General features: G+C 38.9%; 1 protein-coding gene across 1 annotated transcript in view; it reads right to left on the reverse strand.

Moving 5' to 3' along the window:
• LOC149309675 (collagen alpha-6(VI) chain-like) overlaps positions 1 to 18,245 on the reverse strand; it is a 58,347-nt gene that overhangs the window by 23,092 nt on the left and 17,010 nt on the right. Inside the window, exons 10-23 of the mRNA XM_089532472.1 lie at positions 17,172 to 17,317; positions 15,720 to 15,812; positions 13,063 to 13,116; positions 12,902 to 12,973; positions 12,784 to 12,810; positions 11,585 to 11,629; positions 11,445 to 11,498; positions 10,361 to 10,423; positions 9,165 to 9,230; positions 7,849 to 7,902; positions 4,980 to 5,015; positions 3,288 to 3,350; positions 2,647 to 2,709; positions 1,003 to 1,065 (exon numbers count right to left, since the gene is read on the reverse strand). Coding sequence (XP_089388598.1) covers positions 1,003 to 1,065; positions 2,647 to 2,709; positions 3,288 to 3,350; positions 4,980 to 5,015; positions 7,849 to 7,902; positions 9,165 to 9,230; positions 10,361 to 10,423; positions 11,445 to 11,498; positions 11,585 to 11,629; positions 12,784 to 12,810; positions 12,902 to 12,973; positions 13,063 to 13,116; positions 15,720 to 15,812; positions 17,172 to 17,317 — 899 coding nt within the window. The remainder of the gene's footprint in view (positions 1 to 1,002; positions 1,066 to 2,646; positions 2,710 to 3,287; positions 3,351 to 4,979; positions 5,016 to 7,848; positions 7,903 to 9,164; positions 9,231 to 10,360; positions 10,424 to 11,444; positions 11,499 to 11,584; positions 11,630 to 12,783; positions 12,811 to 12,901; positions 12,974 to 13,062; positions 13,117 to 15,719; positions 15,813 to 17,171; positions 17,318 to 18,245) is intronic.

Consider the following 18,245-nt stretch of genomic DNA (forward strand, 5'->3'; position numbering starts at 1 on the left):
GAAACCATATGAAAAGCATGAGTTGAGGTGTAGTTCGTTCTGAATAATCATCCCCAAATATAGATAAATCATGTACCTCAAATATTCAAGTAAAGCTATTGTGCTATGGGAAGAGCCTAGCCTGTAGTTAAAGTAATTTCAGCCTTATTAATGTACCACCCAAATTTACTACCTTTATTTTACATCATTACTGTTCAAGCAAACAAACAAATATCATCAACATTAACAAAGAGCTCTGTTTGCACTAAGACATACTCCCTGTTTCCAAGAACTTTGACATGAACAGAGATTGGTTGCAGCCCAGCCACTGCTATATATGTCTCATTTTTTCTCTGTGGTGATTCAATTGCATTTGAATACTAGAATGTGGAAAAGATGCTCTTGGGGGGGGGGGGGGCTAGAACTCCCAGATTATCCAGATTGAATGGGTTTGATTGGATTCTGCTATCTTAGTCCCACAAAGAAATTTTCCCAGGTTCTGCTTGATATGAATATAAATCAGGGCTGTCCCATTAAATGCCTTCTGGAACAGCATTTCAGGAAATTAGTGGTGGGGGGAAGCCCACTCGTTGATTTCTGCCTGTTATGCATTGCTTAAGATCAGAGAGCTGGTGGTTGCTATTGGATTTCTTGTCGGTGAAGCTGTGTATCTCTTCTTGGGTTTGATCCAGATTTTGAATGAGTTATCCAAGGGATTGAATTCTAGCTCACAAACAGATCCAGCACCTTGGACAGCTCCATCAAAATTCAAACTAAAACCTAGAATGATTTCATCACCAACTGACATGGAAACTACCAGCTGTCATTACAAAGAACTTTTTTTAAACAAAAGAAAAGAATAGGAAAAAACGTTGGAAGCCTTTATTGAAATGTCAGAGTGGTTTCTTCAGAGGACGAAACAAAAATCTGAATTCAAGAATTTTCTCCTCACCATCTATAGTTTGTGGGCAAACTTTACACTTTGTTTGGAAAGGGTTGATAATGAAAAATTTGCACACATACTTTATTTCCTCTGGGTCCAGGTTTTCCTAGATTCCCTTTAGGACCTTCCACTCCAGAACCTCCCTGAAAACAAAATGAGCATTATAACAAACATTTTAGTACAGGCAAAAGTAAAAATTATATAAAGTCCTTCTTTTCAAGAAGGCTCGCTGCCACGCTGTTTACCTTCTCAGCCTCTGTAGCACTCCATTTTAATTAGCTGTTAAGACAATACTTCACATGTTGTAACCCACAAGGAGATTCTAGCCTGTTCCTGGCTGGATCACAAAATAAAATCCCTTTCCTCCCCCTTTTACCATCCCAACAACATTTCAGTTACAGTTAAATATCACTAATATGCTTCCCTTTAAGAGATCAACATGTTCCCTCTGTATGGGTAGGATTAAACTCTGGCCCTCAGGATACCTTGCAGTCTAATAAATCTGATTAATAGTATTCAAGATATCTTCTAACTATAGCCCTCTTCAGATGTTATTAAACTAGTTCCAATAAATGTGTGATGAGATAAAAGGGTCTAACATGCCCCCCCCCCCAATCACAGCTTCTGTTTTCTTCTATATGTGTTTGGCAGGAGCAGAGAGGAATTGTATCACTTCAAAAGTTGGCTTATTTCTGAATTCATGATGCATGATTCCTGGTGCTGTTCTAAAGTCATCTAGTTTAGAAAAACTAGAGTTCTCAGTTCACTAGCTCTAAATATGAAAGCAATGGGAATCTACAAGTTTTAACTGTGCCCTTTCTCAGCGGCTAGATTAATTTGGTTTTAAACCCTGGAAAATGCTGTGGAGCCTTGTCTTACACTCAGACTGTATGTATGCTCTCCCCCAAATGGGGCAAACTTGAAGTTTTGGTATTTATTGATGTAGTTCTTTGATTCTTTTTCTTTTAATTCAAATAGAAAGGCCCTCCTTCCTATTTTCTGGCAATTGCTGGCAAAAGATGCCATTTTTTTATTTCCATTCTCAAGTGGGTTTCTTTTTAATTCCAAGGCATATCAGAACAAAAATTATCCTTCTCCTTTCTGTGTTTTTTATAAAGTTCTTAAGAGTTATCATGCATTAGTGAAATTGAAACTTATACACTAAACAGTGCAATAACTGTGAAAAAAATTAAAATAAAAACCAGAGAAGAAAATGTACTCTCCAGACCATAGGACCACCTCAACAAACCATGCACAGATTTAAAAAATATTTTTTTGGAAGAGGGCTAGTACAGATCCAATAACTTGCAACAATGAACCCCCCAAAACTTGGCAAATCCCAAGGAATTATACTGCAACAATGCACATTTTTTTAGGATGGTCTGGAAGACCCTAAGTGCAAATTAATATTTTATCACTGAATCAGCACAATTTTCCAGAGATTTGCTTCTCAGGAAACTGAATCCTGGATGAGCACTTGGCCCCCGGAACACCCTACTGCTTCAAAGTGGAACGCATGCATTTGACAATATAAAGTTCTTCAGTGTTAATTATTAATGAGATATTCTTCCCCCTTTTTTCACTGAAAAAAAACAAGGTAGAGATTGAAAGACTGAATTACTTCAAAAAGTGGTGCCCTAAATTTCACTCAGTTTCCCATTTTGAAACAGTATGAGAAAAGAAATACTGGCGCTCCCAATGAAAGCTGTAAGAGATCATTTTACCTGAGGACCTTTATTTCCTGACTGTCCTTTCTCTCCTGTTAAACCAGGAATTCCCTCTGTTCCCTGAAAAACAAATGCAGGAAATTCACCCAAATCTATACTTGAAAAGTGATTTTTTCATGTTTTTAGATAGAAACATATATAAATTTACAGCAGAAAAAAAATTCCCGTGTGTGTGTGTGTGTGTGTGTGCGTGCATGCATGTGGGAGAAGCATAATGTCATGGGGGAATACTGTACAGTACAGGTGTTTGACAAACATTTAGAATCCATTATCTGTGAGATCTGTGAGTTTTGTCGTTCTCATTTGGTTATTATTATTTTTAATAAGTCAAATGATGATGTAAGAGATCATCACAGTGGTTTGCCAGTTTCAGGCACAATTTTTCACACATGGTCATAATTCTTATGACAAGTAAGTTGGTAATGTGCAAAGTGATGATTCACAGGTCAGCAGTTTCTAAGACTTGACAGAGGTCTTTCACAACATCTCCTACCTGATCCATTCATCTGGAGATGTCAAGGACTGAACTGGGAAGCTTCTGCATGCAAAGTATGCATTTTACTACTTGTCTTAACATACACTATACTATAGTATTAATGTTATAGCTACTATTAATCCTCAGTAGTAATAAAATTTACCTGTGGACCTTGAAATCCTTGTTTTCCTTGCAAACCTTCAGGACCAGGGATTCCTTTCTGCCCCTGTATGAAGACACAGTGGTAATTATTTTCTTATGTGGCTTTCATATTTTTGTTTAGCTTTTAGAACTTAACAAAAAATCATATACATTGCTACCTTTTTGTGTATTGAAATCTAGCTGCAGTCATATTGGGCACAATCCACGCCTTTTATTTTAGTCACATTCAACATAGCCCAGTTTTCACCCTCTTTGCACAAACTGGAATATACACAGGCAGTAAGTGTGAACAGATACCGCCACACATGCTGATAGTTTGGGTTCTCTATCTGTATCCCTATTTATTCTCCCTTCTATTCCTGTTGCAAACTGTTTCAGGATGGATGAGTAATTTTCAAGGCATGAAGATGGAGAGATGGACTGAGGTATGGGAAGCACACACATAACTTCACACTCCTCTAAACATCCCATTGGGCTGTGTGTTTAGTAGCAGGAAAGTGATTATTTCTGGCAAAACAGTAATTGCTCACCTAGTCAAAATAAAGAGACAGATGCACAAAGTGCATGGATAAACTGAGGGCTATTTTATTAACGATTCAATTCTGATCTGTGGTAGGACTGCTTCATACAGTACAGTGGACCCTTATTATACACTGAGATTTGTTTCCAAGATCCCCCGTGGATAACAAAATCGGTGGATGCTCAAGTCCCATTAAATATAATGACATAGCAAAATGGTGTCCCTTATAAAAAATGGAAAATCATGGTTTGATATTTGAAACTTATACTTTTTAAAAAACATTTTCAAACCGTGGATGCTTGAATCCATGTACTGTATAAAAAAATCTGTGTATAAGAAGGGCCGACAGTATATGCTGAAGCAGCTGTGGTTTTACCTCCTCACCAGCATGTGAAAGCTGAGCCACCCCAACCTCAGAGGGAAGCTAATCCATCTAGCTTGTTCTTTGCTGGCCTATTTCCAGGAAACCAGACCATGTTGGCCCTCCGCTAACACCAAAAGCTCTAAAGGAGAAAACTAATCTAGCCTTGTCCCAAAGGTTTTTCTCTTTCCTATCTCTGAGTCCTGTGACCCAGTGGGGAAACCCAGAGAACCCCCTTTCACCAAAAGGTACTTGTGGATGCTCATTGAGGGGCTGGAAGAAGAACCTACTTCCCCCACTCCCTGGTCCACCACCACCCTGACATTGCCATAATTATGGAATCCAGAGAATGGACTAGATTGTCTTAAAGAGGGAAGGCTAAGAGAGAAGGGAGAATCTGAAAAAAAATTGAGAGATGAAACTTCTACATTCCATACACCAGGTGACATTAGACTGCTAGAGAATGGATGGATAACTCCTGTTACAAATACTTTGGCCTGGATCCATCCCATAGGAAAGAAATTATGACCCTCCTTGTTCAAAATGAGCTTCCCCTGAATTCCTTCTTGCCAATCCGATGCAGCAATCTTACACCTCCATCATGTATATTTCAGTGTCTACCCAGCTGTCTCTGAATTTTCACTACCTGTCTCAAAGACTGACTTTATGATGGTGTAATAGTGGTGTCGGAATGCCACATATTTTCTCCCCCCCCCCCCTCTCTCTCACACACACCATTCTATCCTTGCCAGTTTGAGGGGGGGGCAGTCATACATTCCCATATGGAATGCCTCAAATTAAGATAAACATACCTGCTCTCCAGTTGGTCCTTTTCTTCCCTCTGCTCCCTGTGACAGAAGAAATACTAGTTACATATAGGACCTGACTTTAAGTTTCATGTTTAACCCTCTTGCATCAGGACAGAAGATTCTAGTCTCCCAAAGTCACATTTCATTGCAGAATCCATACAGAGCAATACATTATACAACATTGTCACCTGGAGTGTTGTAAAGAACATACCAAATTTATACTCATTTATCTTTATTTAAAAAAAACTAAATCGCCTTTTGGGTAAGTTTTTGTTCTAATCAATATAATGTATTTAAATAGGCATCAATCTTATTGTTATTCCCAACCAGAGTTCTTTGTGGGGTTTTTGGGCTATGCAGCCATATTCTAGAAGAATTTATCCCTGGCATTTTGCCTGCATCTGCATCTGGCATTTTCAGAGGGTTGTGCCGTGGAAATGTGTGGGGTATATATACTGTGTGACCCGTGGTTGGGAGGAAGTGATTTACATGTTAATCTCAGTTTTGGTCTTTTGTTGAATGGCAAGGCCTCAGAGTGGCAGCATATGCGGGAGGATATATGTGTCTATTTAGTTAGCCATCCATTGTCTGCCAGGAAACCCGCTGACCCTGGGTCATGTTCATTTGCATGCACTGAGTCTTAATTTTGAAGCAAAGCGTGTTAACACAATTTGGGATGCACCGGAAAAACACTGGTTGCATCCTCCACCAACCTCTAACCTGAAAAAATCATCTCCCATTTTGTTCCCCCCATAAAATAGTAAACTTCTAAAAGATTCTGGGTGTGCACAATTTATTAGCTAAGTATGTATTTGACCCCTCTCCAGGCCTTTTTGTAGATCAGAGAAGGCATTTTTGAAAAAGAGGAAGGCCTGAACAGGATAAGGGATGTAAAATTAGCATGTTTATTTGGCCATCTAAGCTTTATTTATGATTAGCTTTTGTATAATTTGGATCTGTTATTTTATATCCTTTTATGCTAGGTTCTATACTTTTTTATCACCAACATCTAATAATGAAATAAAATTTGATTGGGTTGAATATTTTATAATTCAGAACAACAGAAAAGGCAGTATTTCCTCTTCTAGAATTCCATAAAGTTAAACTCTGGAATATTTTGTATTTGCTTGTCTCTTCCAGTAAGCAAGAACATTACTGCATTGTGCCAAAGAGAATAAAAGTGAATTTTTTAGCCCTCCCCTGTCTACAGCAGCACAACAGATGTGTTTAGATAGTTATCATGGCTGAACTGTTTTTTTTTAAAAAAGAAAGGAATGCCCTGGGAAAGGTTCCATCCTGCGCAATCTGTTTCTCATTATTGCTTTACCCCAAAATTGAATGTTGATGGGTCATCACTATTTAATCTGATCTCCGTGGAATTTTAATCCTAAAGCCAAAGCATGGCCAACTCACTGAACAGTACAATTGCCCCCCCAAATTTGCAGCTTTGACTTTTGCAGTTTTGATTATTAACATGTTCCCTCTAGGAATATCTAATTCCTCCAATGCAACTCTATGGTCACCTTTAACCAAAAGTGGCATTGAAGGACCTGGAGATTCCTAGAGAGAACACTCCACTAGGCATTTGTAGCTCTTCCAGTGCAATTCTATGGTCAATGTCTGGCAGATGTTGACCACAGAGTTGCTCTGGAGGACCTAGAGATTCCTTGGGAGGGGTTCTCTCTGGTAAAAACACTGCTTTTGTTATATGTGGTTTTTTCCCCACATTCACAGGGGTCCTGTACCCCTAACCCCAGAGAATGTGGAGGAATGAGTGCATTTTTTATTCAGCATGAACACTCCCCAAATGGTTAAAAATGAACACATAAAACATTAGGATATAAACACAAAACATATCAATGTATAACATATTTTAAATGATCTACTAAATCTATTATGAAACCAATTGTAAAACTTTTAATAAATACACACTCCAGAGTTATAAACAGCAGTAAGGGTGAAAATGCATAAGGTATAAATCAGTAATTGAATGAAAGTAGATGTCCAAAGGTCATGGCAGATCTTCATGTAAACAGAAACCAGGTTTCAACCAATAGTCTTCCTTGGCCATTAATTTTGTATATTTGCCTGAGCTTTCCTAAAGACAAAGGCTGAAGCGAAGGGGGGAAGGAAGGAACCCTCCCCTTTTATTGATATTAAAAGTACATATATTTAGACTCAATTAAGGAAGCCATAGCCTTGAGCATGCAAGACCTGAACAAGATGACAGGGTGACTTGGAGGTCTCTTATTCACAGAGTCACTATAAGTTGCAGTTAACAACAACATTCACACACACACACACACACCTCCAACATAGTACTTACCAGACACATCAGTATCAATTCATACAAAATAAAAACACCTCTTCTCCTTCACTACCCACAACTTAATGTAGGAGCTGAAAGGTTGTGTTAATGTAGCAAGCTTCATACATTCATTTCCTTTGTTTTGTAAAAAAAAAAATTAAACTTGACATCCAGATGATTTTCTTTATTACTAGTAACAGGTTTTGCTAATTTGTTCATCCAACACAGCAAAAGAAACATTCCTTCCAGTTGGATATATCACTAAGTGATAATACTTTGCAGACAGTGTGCAGAACAATGAGCTCTACTACAAAGTCACACTAAAGTGATATATTCTGCCTAAACAGACCTTTCTTTATAAACTGAAAGAATGAGATCATTTGTAACTAGAATAGAATTCTGATTGTAAAATCCTATTCTAATTACAAGTTACCTCATTCTTTCGCTTTAGAATCCTCATTCTAAAATCCTATTCTAGTTAGAAATTATCTCATTCTTTTACTTTAGAAAGAATGCTCACTCCGTATTTATCATGTTTAGTTGGCATTTATCATTTGTTCTTACCTTGTTTCCTGTGGATCCTTTCGCACCTGGTGAACCATTTGGTCCTCTCTCTCCCTGTGAGTAGAGAATAGGGTCACCGTAAGTCAGAAACGACTTGAAGGAACACAACAACAAATACAGTTCAGCACCAATTATTGGACTGAATCTTACAATTGTCCATCCTGCTCAATAATACCAAAATAGATGCAAGAAAAATAATTACACTTGCCAATCTAGGATAAAATATAGTGTGTGGGTATAATAAATAACATGAATAAAACCCTCCAAAATAAAGAAAGCATTATTATAATGAGTATGTTGATCATATGAGGATCTCAACTGCTATAATATGGCTGTCATAGATGAGGGAGGGACAATTGTGGGAGGCTGGGGCATTAATTCCCCAGGATACCTTGAAGGTATCTTTCTGCACCATGCACAAACCTCCCCCCCCCCAGTCTTCAAATGCCCCAAACACCCTCTATATCTGCCAGGGGCATGTTTGCCATATCATTGGCCCCTTGGGTCATTTTAGGCCAAGAAGAGGCCCTTTTTTAATAACAGGGAGTGACTATCACTATCTGTTAACTTTCCATTTTAAGAAACTACCTCATTGGACCTGAAAATAGTTCCCCAAACCCAAAAATATGCTCAACTCCCCACAACTCCCCACATCCCCTAGAGGACAAAAAATGGTTTGGCCCGTGGGAGATGACGACTGCCTACTTCTGCCTTAGATCCAATCATACCTTATGGTAATTGTGCAGAAAGAAACTGTGCTGATATTTTCAAAAGAGTTTAAGAAACAATGCTGTAGAGCCCCAATTTTCATTAGGATCATAATGCATGGAGTGGTTTATCTACCATCTCCTAAGCCATACTCCTGGCAAAAACCATCCTCCTGCTATGTTACAGTTAGCCTTATTACAAGAGATTCTATTGGCATCAGTAGGAATACCTCCACCCCCAAGTTACAACACAAAGTGTGTGTGTGTGTGTATGTGTTGGGGGGATTTTGAGTGTCACTTCAAGGCCTCAGCACAGCTCAGGGCTGCTGTGCCTGCCTTACATTCATGTTCAAGGTATGATCTATAGGTTCCCCCACTTCAATTTGGTGGGCTACATGATGGCACTGGTTGGCAGTAGGGTTGTCTGATGGCCTTTGCCATCAAACTCTGAGCTGCAGATGATAAATGCTCCCATATCTCACTCAGTTCCACATTGCAGGCACAATATTATGCTTATAGTCTCATCCATACATCATGTTAAATGTTACCTGTGTGATGTTTTATCAGAAATATGCCATAAGAGGAAAAAACATAATAAGTAACACTGACCTGTCTTCCTTGTACCCCTACAAGACCAACTGCTCCTTTTATGGAATTATCCATTCCAAAATTACCCTAAGTAAAGAGAGAGAGAAAGGAAAAAACTTTATTTCCATGCAAACAAAAGAAAGAGTTGCTCATTATTTAATTATAAATGCCAGAATTTTATAAGACTCAGTTTAAATCTGTGTACACTTTACTACATAGCAGAAACATTATGAAACCCTTATAGTGAATTGTAAAGATGCATAACAGGACACCAGCAAGTGTCCAATGTGCACTTGTGCCTGATGTGCATTTGGGACCAATGTGATGCACATCTCTCATGTTGCACCTTGCTCGCATTGTGCATCAGTCCTTTTGCTGGTTCTGCTACATAGTTACATAAAACTGGTCCTTAATGTATATTCATCACACTTTATTGGATGTTTATCACACAATAAATACCTGTTATATTGTTTCTTGTGTCTTTTTGTATATTTGTGCCACTCCATGTATGTGTATTACTGATACCCCTTTTCATATTAGCACTGATCTCTTCACTAAGTCAGCAGAAAGGAATTGTGGCACATCCAAGATTCCAAATACCAAAATGGTAACCTGAAAAATATTCTTAGGAGTCTCATTGGGTTAGGGATATCCTTCTGGGCTTTCATTTTGGCCTTCTCTTTTATCATGTGGCATAGGGGATTTTGAAGCATCTTTGCCCTGTTTCAGTGCTCTTGAGTTCTTAGATCAGAGGTTGATACTCATATCACTATATGTGCCTCCTCCATTCTTTTAAAAATGAGATAAAAAGTTGTAACTACAATATATAAAATACTTTCCAAGATTTTGCAGATGAAAACTGGGACGCATGTGGCCAAGTAACCTCAAATTGTGGTCAAGATGGCAAAAGATATTAATTAGGAAGAATGCAAGTTGGCAGAGTGTGCCTTTTAACTGACCCTACTGGGATGGAAAAGATTTTGGTCCCTCTCCTCCTCTCTGCCAAGTTGATATTGAATGCAAGAGTGTAAACTATTTTTGCACACTGAACAAACAGGAAAAGTGGGAGGAGGAGAAAGAAACTGGAACACTTTAAAAGCAGTTGAAAAAGTGGAACAACATAGGATTAATCAGAAGTGTCCTTGCCAAATCAGGGCACTTGGACGGTATGATATAAAATATAGGAAATATGATCAAATGAATGGAGGTAGACTTACACGATCTCCTTGAAAGCCTTTCTGCCCATAGTCTCCAGGAAGTCCTCTTGGTCCTGAGCTGCCCTGAAGAGATAAGTTACCTTTGTGAAAATCTCCCAGACCAATCCATCTTAGCTCTAAAGTTTTCAAAATTAATGATTGTTCAATTTTTTTATTATTATTAAATTGACTAAGTGGAGACATCGGTTCCATTAGCCACCTTTTGCTAAGCCCCAAGACTGTTGTTGAATATTTTACATAAGGCTGCCCTTGAAAGTGACATGGGTTTCAGTGTTTTTTATACCTTAATTTTACAAAACTGTATTTTTTACAAAACTGTGATTTATTGTTTAAACAGCAGCATATTAAGATATAAAGTGTGTGAACAATGGGGGGAAAGTTGTGAAACGTCATACAGCTTAATACATTTCATTTTACAGCCATGGAAATTATTAAACAGTAAAGGGGCAGGCAGTGTCTATCCGTGTCCATCAACTGGGGAAGAATGATGGGAGATGCAACCCAACAACATCTGGAGGTCCACACTCAGCTATATCTCAATGGCAACCATTTTTTAAAAATCACACATTTAAAGGCCCAGTTCAGATTTTGTTTTCCAGGTTTTTGTGGATGAATTCTGTATCTAGTTTTTTCTCTTATTGTGAAATATACAGTAAAATCCAATGTGGCTTAGTCTCCAGCACCACCGCCACCACCACCACTGCCACCACCTTATTGTGAAATACACAGTGGAATACTATTCCTCTATATGTATAATATGGTGGCCATAAGCTATGGTGATTGGGTTTCCAAAATCAGGGGAAAAATATTTTGTTATCAGTATCTTATTGACCAATCAAATTTCTGAATTAGAATTTTAAATCACAGGCATCTGGGCATAGACTCTTTTATGTTTAAAAAAATGCCATTATGTTTCCAGTAGATACACCATTGCTTTGTGCTTTTGGAAAGGTACATATCCTGAACATTATGTCCTAAGCCACTCCTCTGAGTATTTATATAAAACATTCCCTGACCATATATATTGACTTTCCAACTTGTCACAAAATTAAACCTGGAACAGTAATAGAATTTAAAACAGTACCATCTGGCCTGCATTGCCCTTTTCTCCTTTGAGTCCTGGAAATCCATCTGATCCCTTGAAGAAGATGAAAAATGCAGACATTATTTTCTGCTTTTTAAAAGATAGCATTGGGACATAAATAGAGACACAACACAGCTTACCTCTTCTCCATCAATTCCATCCACACCATCGATCCCATCCTCTCCCTGAGAGAACAAAACCAGAACATGTAAAGTGCGTTGTTATCCAATATAATCATCATACGTAAACAATCCAACAAAATCTCTCTCAGATTTAGCAGCTGATCAAAGCCAAATAAGGTTTATGAACCGTAGCATTTTTAATTTTTAAAATGTGTGTCCTCTAACTCTCAACACTGACTTCATCTCTCTTTACAGCCTCTTTACATTGGAATGTTCATGCTAACTCTTGCCTCAAGTCCAGCCTCCAATTTTATTCTCTCCCTTTATCCCAGACCTTTCATTCTTATCATAATGACACCATGTTTTCTTAATCTTAGACCATAACTATAAAAGTTAAAATATACATTTAATTGGAAGCTTTGCCTATAATTAAATCATCTTAGAATGAGCATTTTGCACGTATTCCATGTTTAATAGGTAGAACAGCTCCAATTATTCATTCCTTCAGCTAATTCACGGACAAATCATGCTGAAAGTAGAAAAACAAACTCAGCATTATACACATGACGAAGGGCCCAACGCAATTATTGTACAACAATTACACTTTAACTTTTATGGTTCCATCCAAAGGAATCTTGGAATTTGTAATCTGGTTAAGCACTGGAGCTCACTAGCTAGGAATTCCAAATACTTTCCCCCAAACTGCAAATCCCAAGATAACATAGGATACTGACAAGGCAATTAAAGTGGAATCATAGCACTATAATTGTACTGTGAAAGAATGCAAAGTTAAATTTCAAAAAAAGGTAGTTACTTGGGAAGACTCTGAATCTGGAAAGACAAATAGTGAGGATGAGGGAAGTGCTTAATCCTTTCCCCATTTTCTCACTTGGACCTCCATCCATCTATCCTGGGAGCTTTCAGATGTATATTTACAATGAAAAACATACACTTGAATAGTCAGGTGGTAGAAACTACATATAGGGATTTCAACAGAGAAACTGTTGGTAACGGATGGGCTAAGCACTAATCTATGCAGTACCTCTGACTCCTTAGAGTATTCCTCATTTCATTTGATGCTTTGCCACATTTGCCTGGGCATCATGTGCAGCTTGCCTCCAGTCTGATTACTCTTTTTATTATTCCAGGAATTGTTTCAAAGGCCTTTCAGTACAAAAGCTATAATTTTGCAGATAGTAATAATTTTCTTACTGTACCTTTTCTCCTGAGTTTCCTCGCAGGCCCTGCAATATTTGAAAGAAGTATTTATTCAGTAACAATTTTTTTTTAAAAAAATGATCTTGATTAAACAACATTGTTTAGATGCATTCTTACCTTCTGACCCTTCTTGCCATACTCGCCCCTACATCCTTTCTGACCTTCTGGCCCACGAATTCCCCTGGGACCCTAAGAAAGGAGAGACTAAAAGTCAGTGTGTGGGTATGTGGGTAAGAAATTATTCTAAGACTGAATTAACAAAATGTTTTATAACTTACTGGCTCACCATCTTCTCCTATATCTCCCTGTCTTCCCTCCGGACCAACAGTTCCCTGAAAATAACATTGACAAATAAAATCCCTGCATTCATACTTTATTATTGAAATTATATTTATATATAGATGAAACTGAAGTATACTTCAATTGGCTTTAATATGATATTGAACTATGTTATTGATCATTATATATTACATTGACTATTATAGTGACCACTTCATTGACTTTAGTCTGTTCAGCAGTTTATTATCCAGATTTTGGGGAAATGGCAACTTTGGTTTAAAACTATATATATCTGGAGACCTTGGGGGAGATTTGGGAGGCTGCAAAAATGGTTTTGAGGGGCCATAGGCAGACTGTTGCTGCACTTTGCCCACCCCAGATTCAAGCCTTCCCAACTACAGTATATGCGTGTGTGTGCATGTCCATAAGTATGTTTATTTCTGCATAAATATATGCAATTATTTATAATAAAATAACATTAATAAAACAAAAAGAAAAAAAACATTACCCTACCAACATAAAATGCAAAACACACACAAAATATTTGCTAAATATATGACCCCTCCCACCTGACTTAAAATCTTTAACTCAAACTAGGGTCCAAAACACACTGCAGAAATTATCCAGTTTGAAACCAGTGTAACTCTCCTGGCTCAATGCTAGAGAATTCTGGGAACTGTAGCTCTGTGGGACAGTTAGCCTTCTCTGTCAGAGAGCTCTGGTGCCAGAATAAACTACAGTTCCCAAAATTCCCTAGCACTGACCCAGGGTAGTTAAAGTGGTCTCAAAATGGATTGTTTCTGCAGTGTATTTTGGACGTATATTAAACTTTTTAAAACACCATATCCAAATTACACCTCTACTATAAGTACATAACTATTATCTCTAGCTGAAATATTTTTTTGAAAAAAATAAAATTATTTATTGGTGGTATCTAACACCGGAAACTCTGAATGATGTACAAAAATGTTACTAGCAAATGTTGGAAGTGTGATCAAAAGACTGGGATTTTACCATATGTAGTGATCATGATTTTTGGATTCAAATTTATGTACTATTGGAGGACAATTTTAAAATAAAATTCCAGAAGAGAGCTGAACTTTGTCTATTGGGAGTAATTGAAGGACAGCTTAAAAGAAAATAGGGGAGAATTTGACAACACATGGTTACAACAGAAAGAATTGTGTACATCCAGAGATGGAAAGAAGCTTTTATTACAACACAAGAAGATTGATTGACAAAGATATGTGAGCTTGCTAAAATGGACAAATTGATAATGTTAATCAAACAGTATTGGGTGATTTTTAAAAAATATTGGGACATGTTTATTAAGTTTTTTGAGACTACGATGCGGGAATTTATCAGTTTTGGGCTTCATAAGAATATGAGCAATTATGCATACAAGTAGCAAGGTTTTCTTGACAGTGACACCTTATGGGTTGAATTCCCTTCTGTCAGAGACATGGTTAACACCTACATTGTTGTCTTTCAATCATCTGTTTTCTATTGCAGCTTGTTTGGATTTTTGAAGACATTTTTACTTTTTGTTTTAGATGTTTTGTGATTATATATTTCATAACGATAATAATGATAATGACGATGATGATAATGACGATATATGTGTGCAGTACCCTTCTCACCCAATTCAGTTCTTTCACCTCAAACGTTTGTATACCCTTGCCCTAGTTGAGTGTTCAGCAATCTTAACACGTGCCTATATATTTGATAAAAATGTAGAAATACTGATAAAAATCAGTTAACATCTTAGCTTCCTGGAAGTTAGGATTATGAAGTTAGTTTCGTTCTGCCAGTAGGATGCCCTTTTCACAGCTGAAGGAGCACTTACACTACTGCTATTCACAGCTGGCTCCCATCAGCACAGTATTGCTCCACAAATCATTCTTTGATCAATAGCTACACACTGAGTCTGTGTGGCACTGAAAAGTATTTTGGAAAAGAGGAATTTGGAAAGCTGCAAAGTAATTCTGCTCCAAACAAAGTTTGCCAGTAGTTAATTTTTGGCTTACGTTTGACTTGTTTGTTAAAAATAGTAAGGCGGCATTTTAAATGTTTTTGAAACAGCTAGAAATAACATTGTAAGGATGTTGTTATGGTCTACAATTCTGCACAATTTGTTTTAAAAAAATTAAAAATGTTAAAAAATAATAAAATTAAAAGCAAAAGTGGATATTTTAAGTTTCCACTGGAGCTACAAATTGTGTATTTTTCCAGCCAATCTACGGCGCGTTACAGATGGTCCCAAGAGGCACCGTTGTCACGCAGCAGTTACGCGCGAGGGGCGGCGCTTCCGGATGTGCCTTGCCCCTAGCGCGTAATCAATACGTCAAGATGGTGGCGCCCTATACAGACGGGCGCCGCCACCTTGACGAAGCGGATGCACTTTGGCACTTGCAACGCCTCTTCCGGGTTGCCGGAAGGAGCACGATTTCCGCGTTCCTTTTTGCAGCGGGGAGGAGTCGTGCGGTCTGGCTGCAGCAGCTCCTCCGCACTGCAACCGGCAGCGGCCCAAGACCGCCCCTTTTGGGCGGTCTGTAACGGGCCTACATTTCACTGTGATATGAATTTGTGCTGGCCAAATGGCCGTAATAAAGTTATTATTAGTGATCTGAATTACATGAAGGACAAATATTCTTACCTTAAGTCCAACGGCCCCTGTATGTCCAGGGAGGCCTTTCTCTCCTGCACATTTACAAAACACACAGCAGCATTTTCTCTCAGCAATTTTGTCCTTGAAAAAAGGAAAACACCAAAGATACAAGACTTGCTCTTTGAACATTGTAGGAACTCTACCATACTGAACAGTTACCGTATTTTCCAGTGTATAAGACGACGAGGCGTATAACACGACCCCCAACTTTTATTATAAAAAAATAGAGTTTAGGATACACTCACCGTATAATGCTACCCCTATTCCTTGGAAGCCGGTAACTGGCTGTGAACGGGGCTGCCACCAGCTTCTAAGAGGCCTCCGGAGGCCCCTTAGAAGCTGGCACAGGGCTGCCGGTTCCCCAGGCTTCCAGAGGCCTGAGAAGCCGGTGGCCCAGAGAGCACGAGCGCCGGCTTCTAAAAGGCCTCGGAGGCCCCTTAGAAGCCGGCGGGGAGCTGCCGGCTCCCCAGGCCTCTGGAGGCCTGAGAAGCCAGTGGTCCAGACAGCACATGCGCCAGCTTCTAAGAGGCCTCGGAGGACCCTTAGAAGGCGGCGTGGGGCTGCCGCCAGCTTCTAAGAGGCCTACGGAGGCCCCTTAGAAGCCAGCGTGGGGCTGCTGGCTCCCCAGGCCTACGGAGACCTGAGAAGCTGGCGGCCCAGAGAGTGTGCGCGCTGGCTTCTAAGAGGCCTCGGAGGCCCCTTAGAAGCCAGCATGGGGCTGCTAGCTCCCCAGGCCTCTGAAGGCCTGAGAAGCCGGCAGCCGAGCACGCGCACCTGGCGTACAAGATGGCCCCCGACTTTTAACCCAATTTTAGAGGGTCAAAAAGTCATCTTGTACACCAGAAAATACGGTAGTCATTTCAACTCATGGACAGTAGGATAAAGGTGGATGGGCTCAAGCCCCACCAAACCAGGTTGAGGGAGATGAGCTCCCTGCTGCAGTGATCAGGAAAAATTGGACCACCAAGACTCTTATTTAGTTGACCTCCATTAAGAATGAACAATCAAAAGTTTACTAAATGATCAAGCACAAAGAAATATTAAGAGAACTATTGTTGCTGAGCCCTTCCAGGGCAAAGATTGCCTGTAATCTATCCTATTTATGTTTTTTGGGGGAGTAAGCTACACTATAATACAATGTATGGTATTGTACACTACAATACGCAGAAAACACTTCTAAACACATGTTGTGTATTGTCTTCATATTTAAGATTTCTTGAATGATAATGAATGGCGCAAGTGATTTGTCTTCCCCATGCAAGAACCAACAAGTAGGCAAAATAATAACATGGCCACCAATGCTGAGCCCTTCCCACCTTAAAAACCAGTTCCAGGGTTCATGCTTCAACTCATAATGATTACTTATTAGTTTATGCTACAAAGCAATGGAACTGTTAAGCTTCAAAATCTAATCAGTTTATCCTTCTCTCATTAACTTACCACATACTCAAACAGCTGGCTGGCGACATTTTGTGTGCCAATAGTTAATTGTTCATTATATCCAAATCCCTTTCCAAATTCAATATACAGAAGATCATGAAAACTGGTGGCTCCTTCCAGGACAACAGTTATGATTCCATCCAGTCCTATTTTAAACATTGATAATAATCAATACCACATAAAAATACATCACTTTTCACTCCCTAACTTTCAAGGATCAGGTATTATGAGATGGTAAATTACAAACAGAAAAGAAAGAATAGCCTATTTAAAAACACGTTTTGATTGTTACCACCTGGAATGATCAGGGACCAATTGGTAGGACAAAGGTTGCCAACCCAGCATTCTGGATTTGTTCAAACAACAGGGCCTTCAAACTAGCGGAGGCCGGTGGGCCTGATGTCACTGGAGTGGTAAACCCACCTCGGATTTGATCTTAACTTTAAAGGAACCATCCATGATGCCAAACCTGGTTTTGGGATAAGGTTTAGCACCTTACATAGATCCTTTAAAGTTCAAAATGAAACCCAAACAAGATTCATCATCACACTTATATTGGAACCACCAGCCTTCATTGCTCTAAAATGTGGGCCAAACGTTCCCAATTGTTCAGGTCCTAGTTGTACAACAAAGGAACTGATTTCATTACAAATGTGACTCTGACAGTGTACCAGAAGGACTGTGACATAATTACAACCTCCTCATCACTCATCATGTTGGACAAGTGTAACTTAGTACACTATCTAGAAGATGTAATGCCTTTCTAAAAAATTGTTGTGAACACAAAGCGTCTCTTGCTCATTTGTTGCCCTATGAATGGTGAAGAATTTATCCTCATAGGCTCTTAGGAGATTATCACATGAGGCTGAAAAATATAATTAAAGCAGGATAGTCATATCTATGGCTGAACCCTATCAGACAACAGAGATTATCACATTACCTTTGCTCTAGGCATAAACATGGGATGCAACTTTAAGAAGACATATTTTGTTGCATTCCCCCATCGCCGGACAGCAGGCAGCCCATTTGCAACCTGGGCTTCGCCAGGCTTCCCTCGCAACTTTCATGAATGGG

Source organism: Sceloporus occidentalis, unplaced genomic scaffold, assembly GCF_023333645.1.
Source record: "Sceloporus occidentalis isolate IW3139 unplaced genomic scaffold, rSceOcc1.0.p SCAF_7, whole genome shotgun sequence".
NCBI lineage: Eukaryota > Metazoa > Chordata > Lepidosauria > Squamata > Phrynosomatidae > Sceloporus > Sceloporus occidentalis.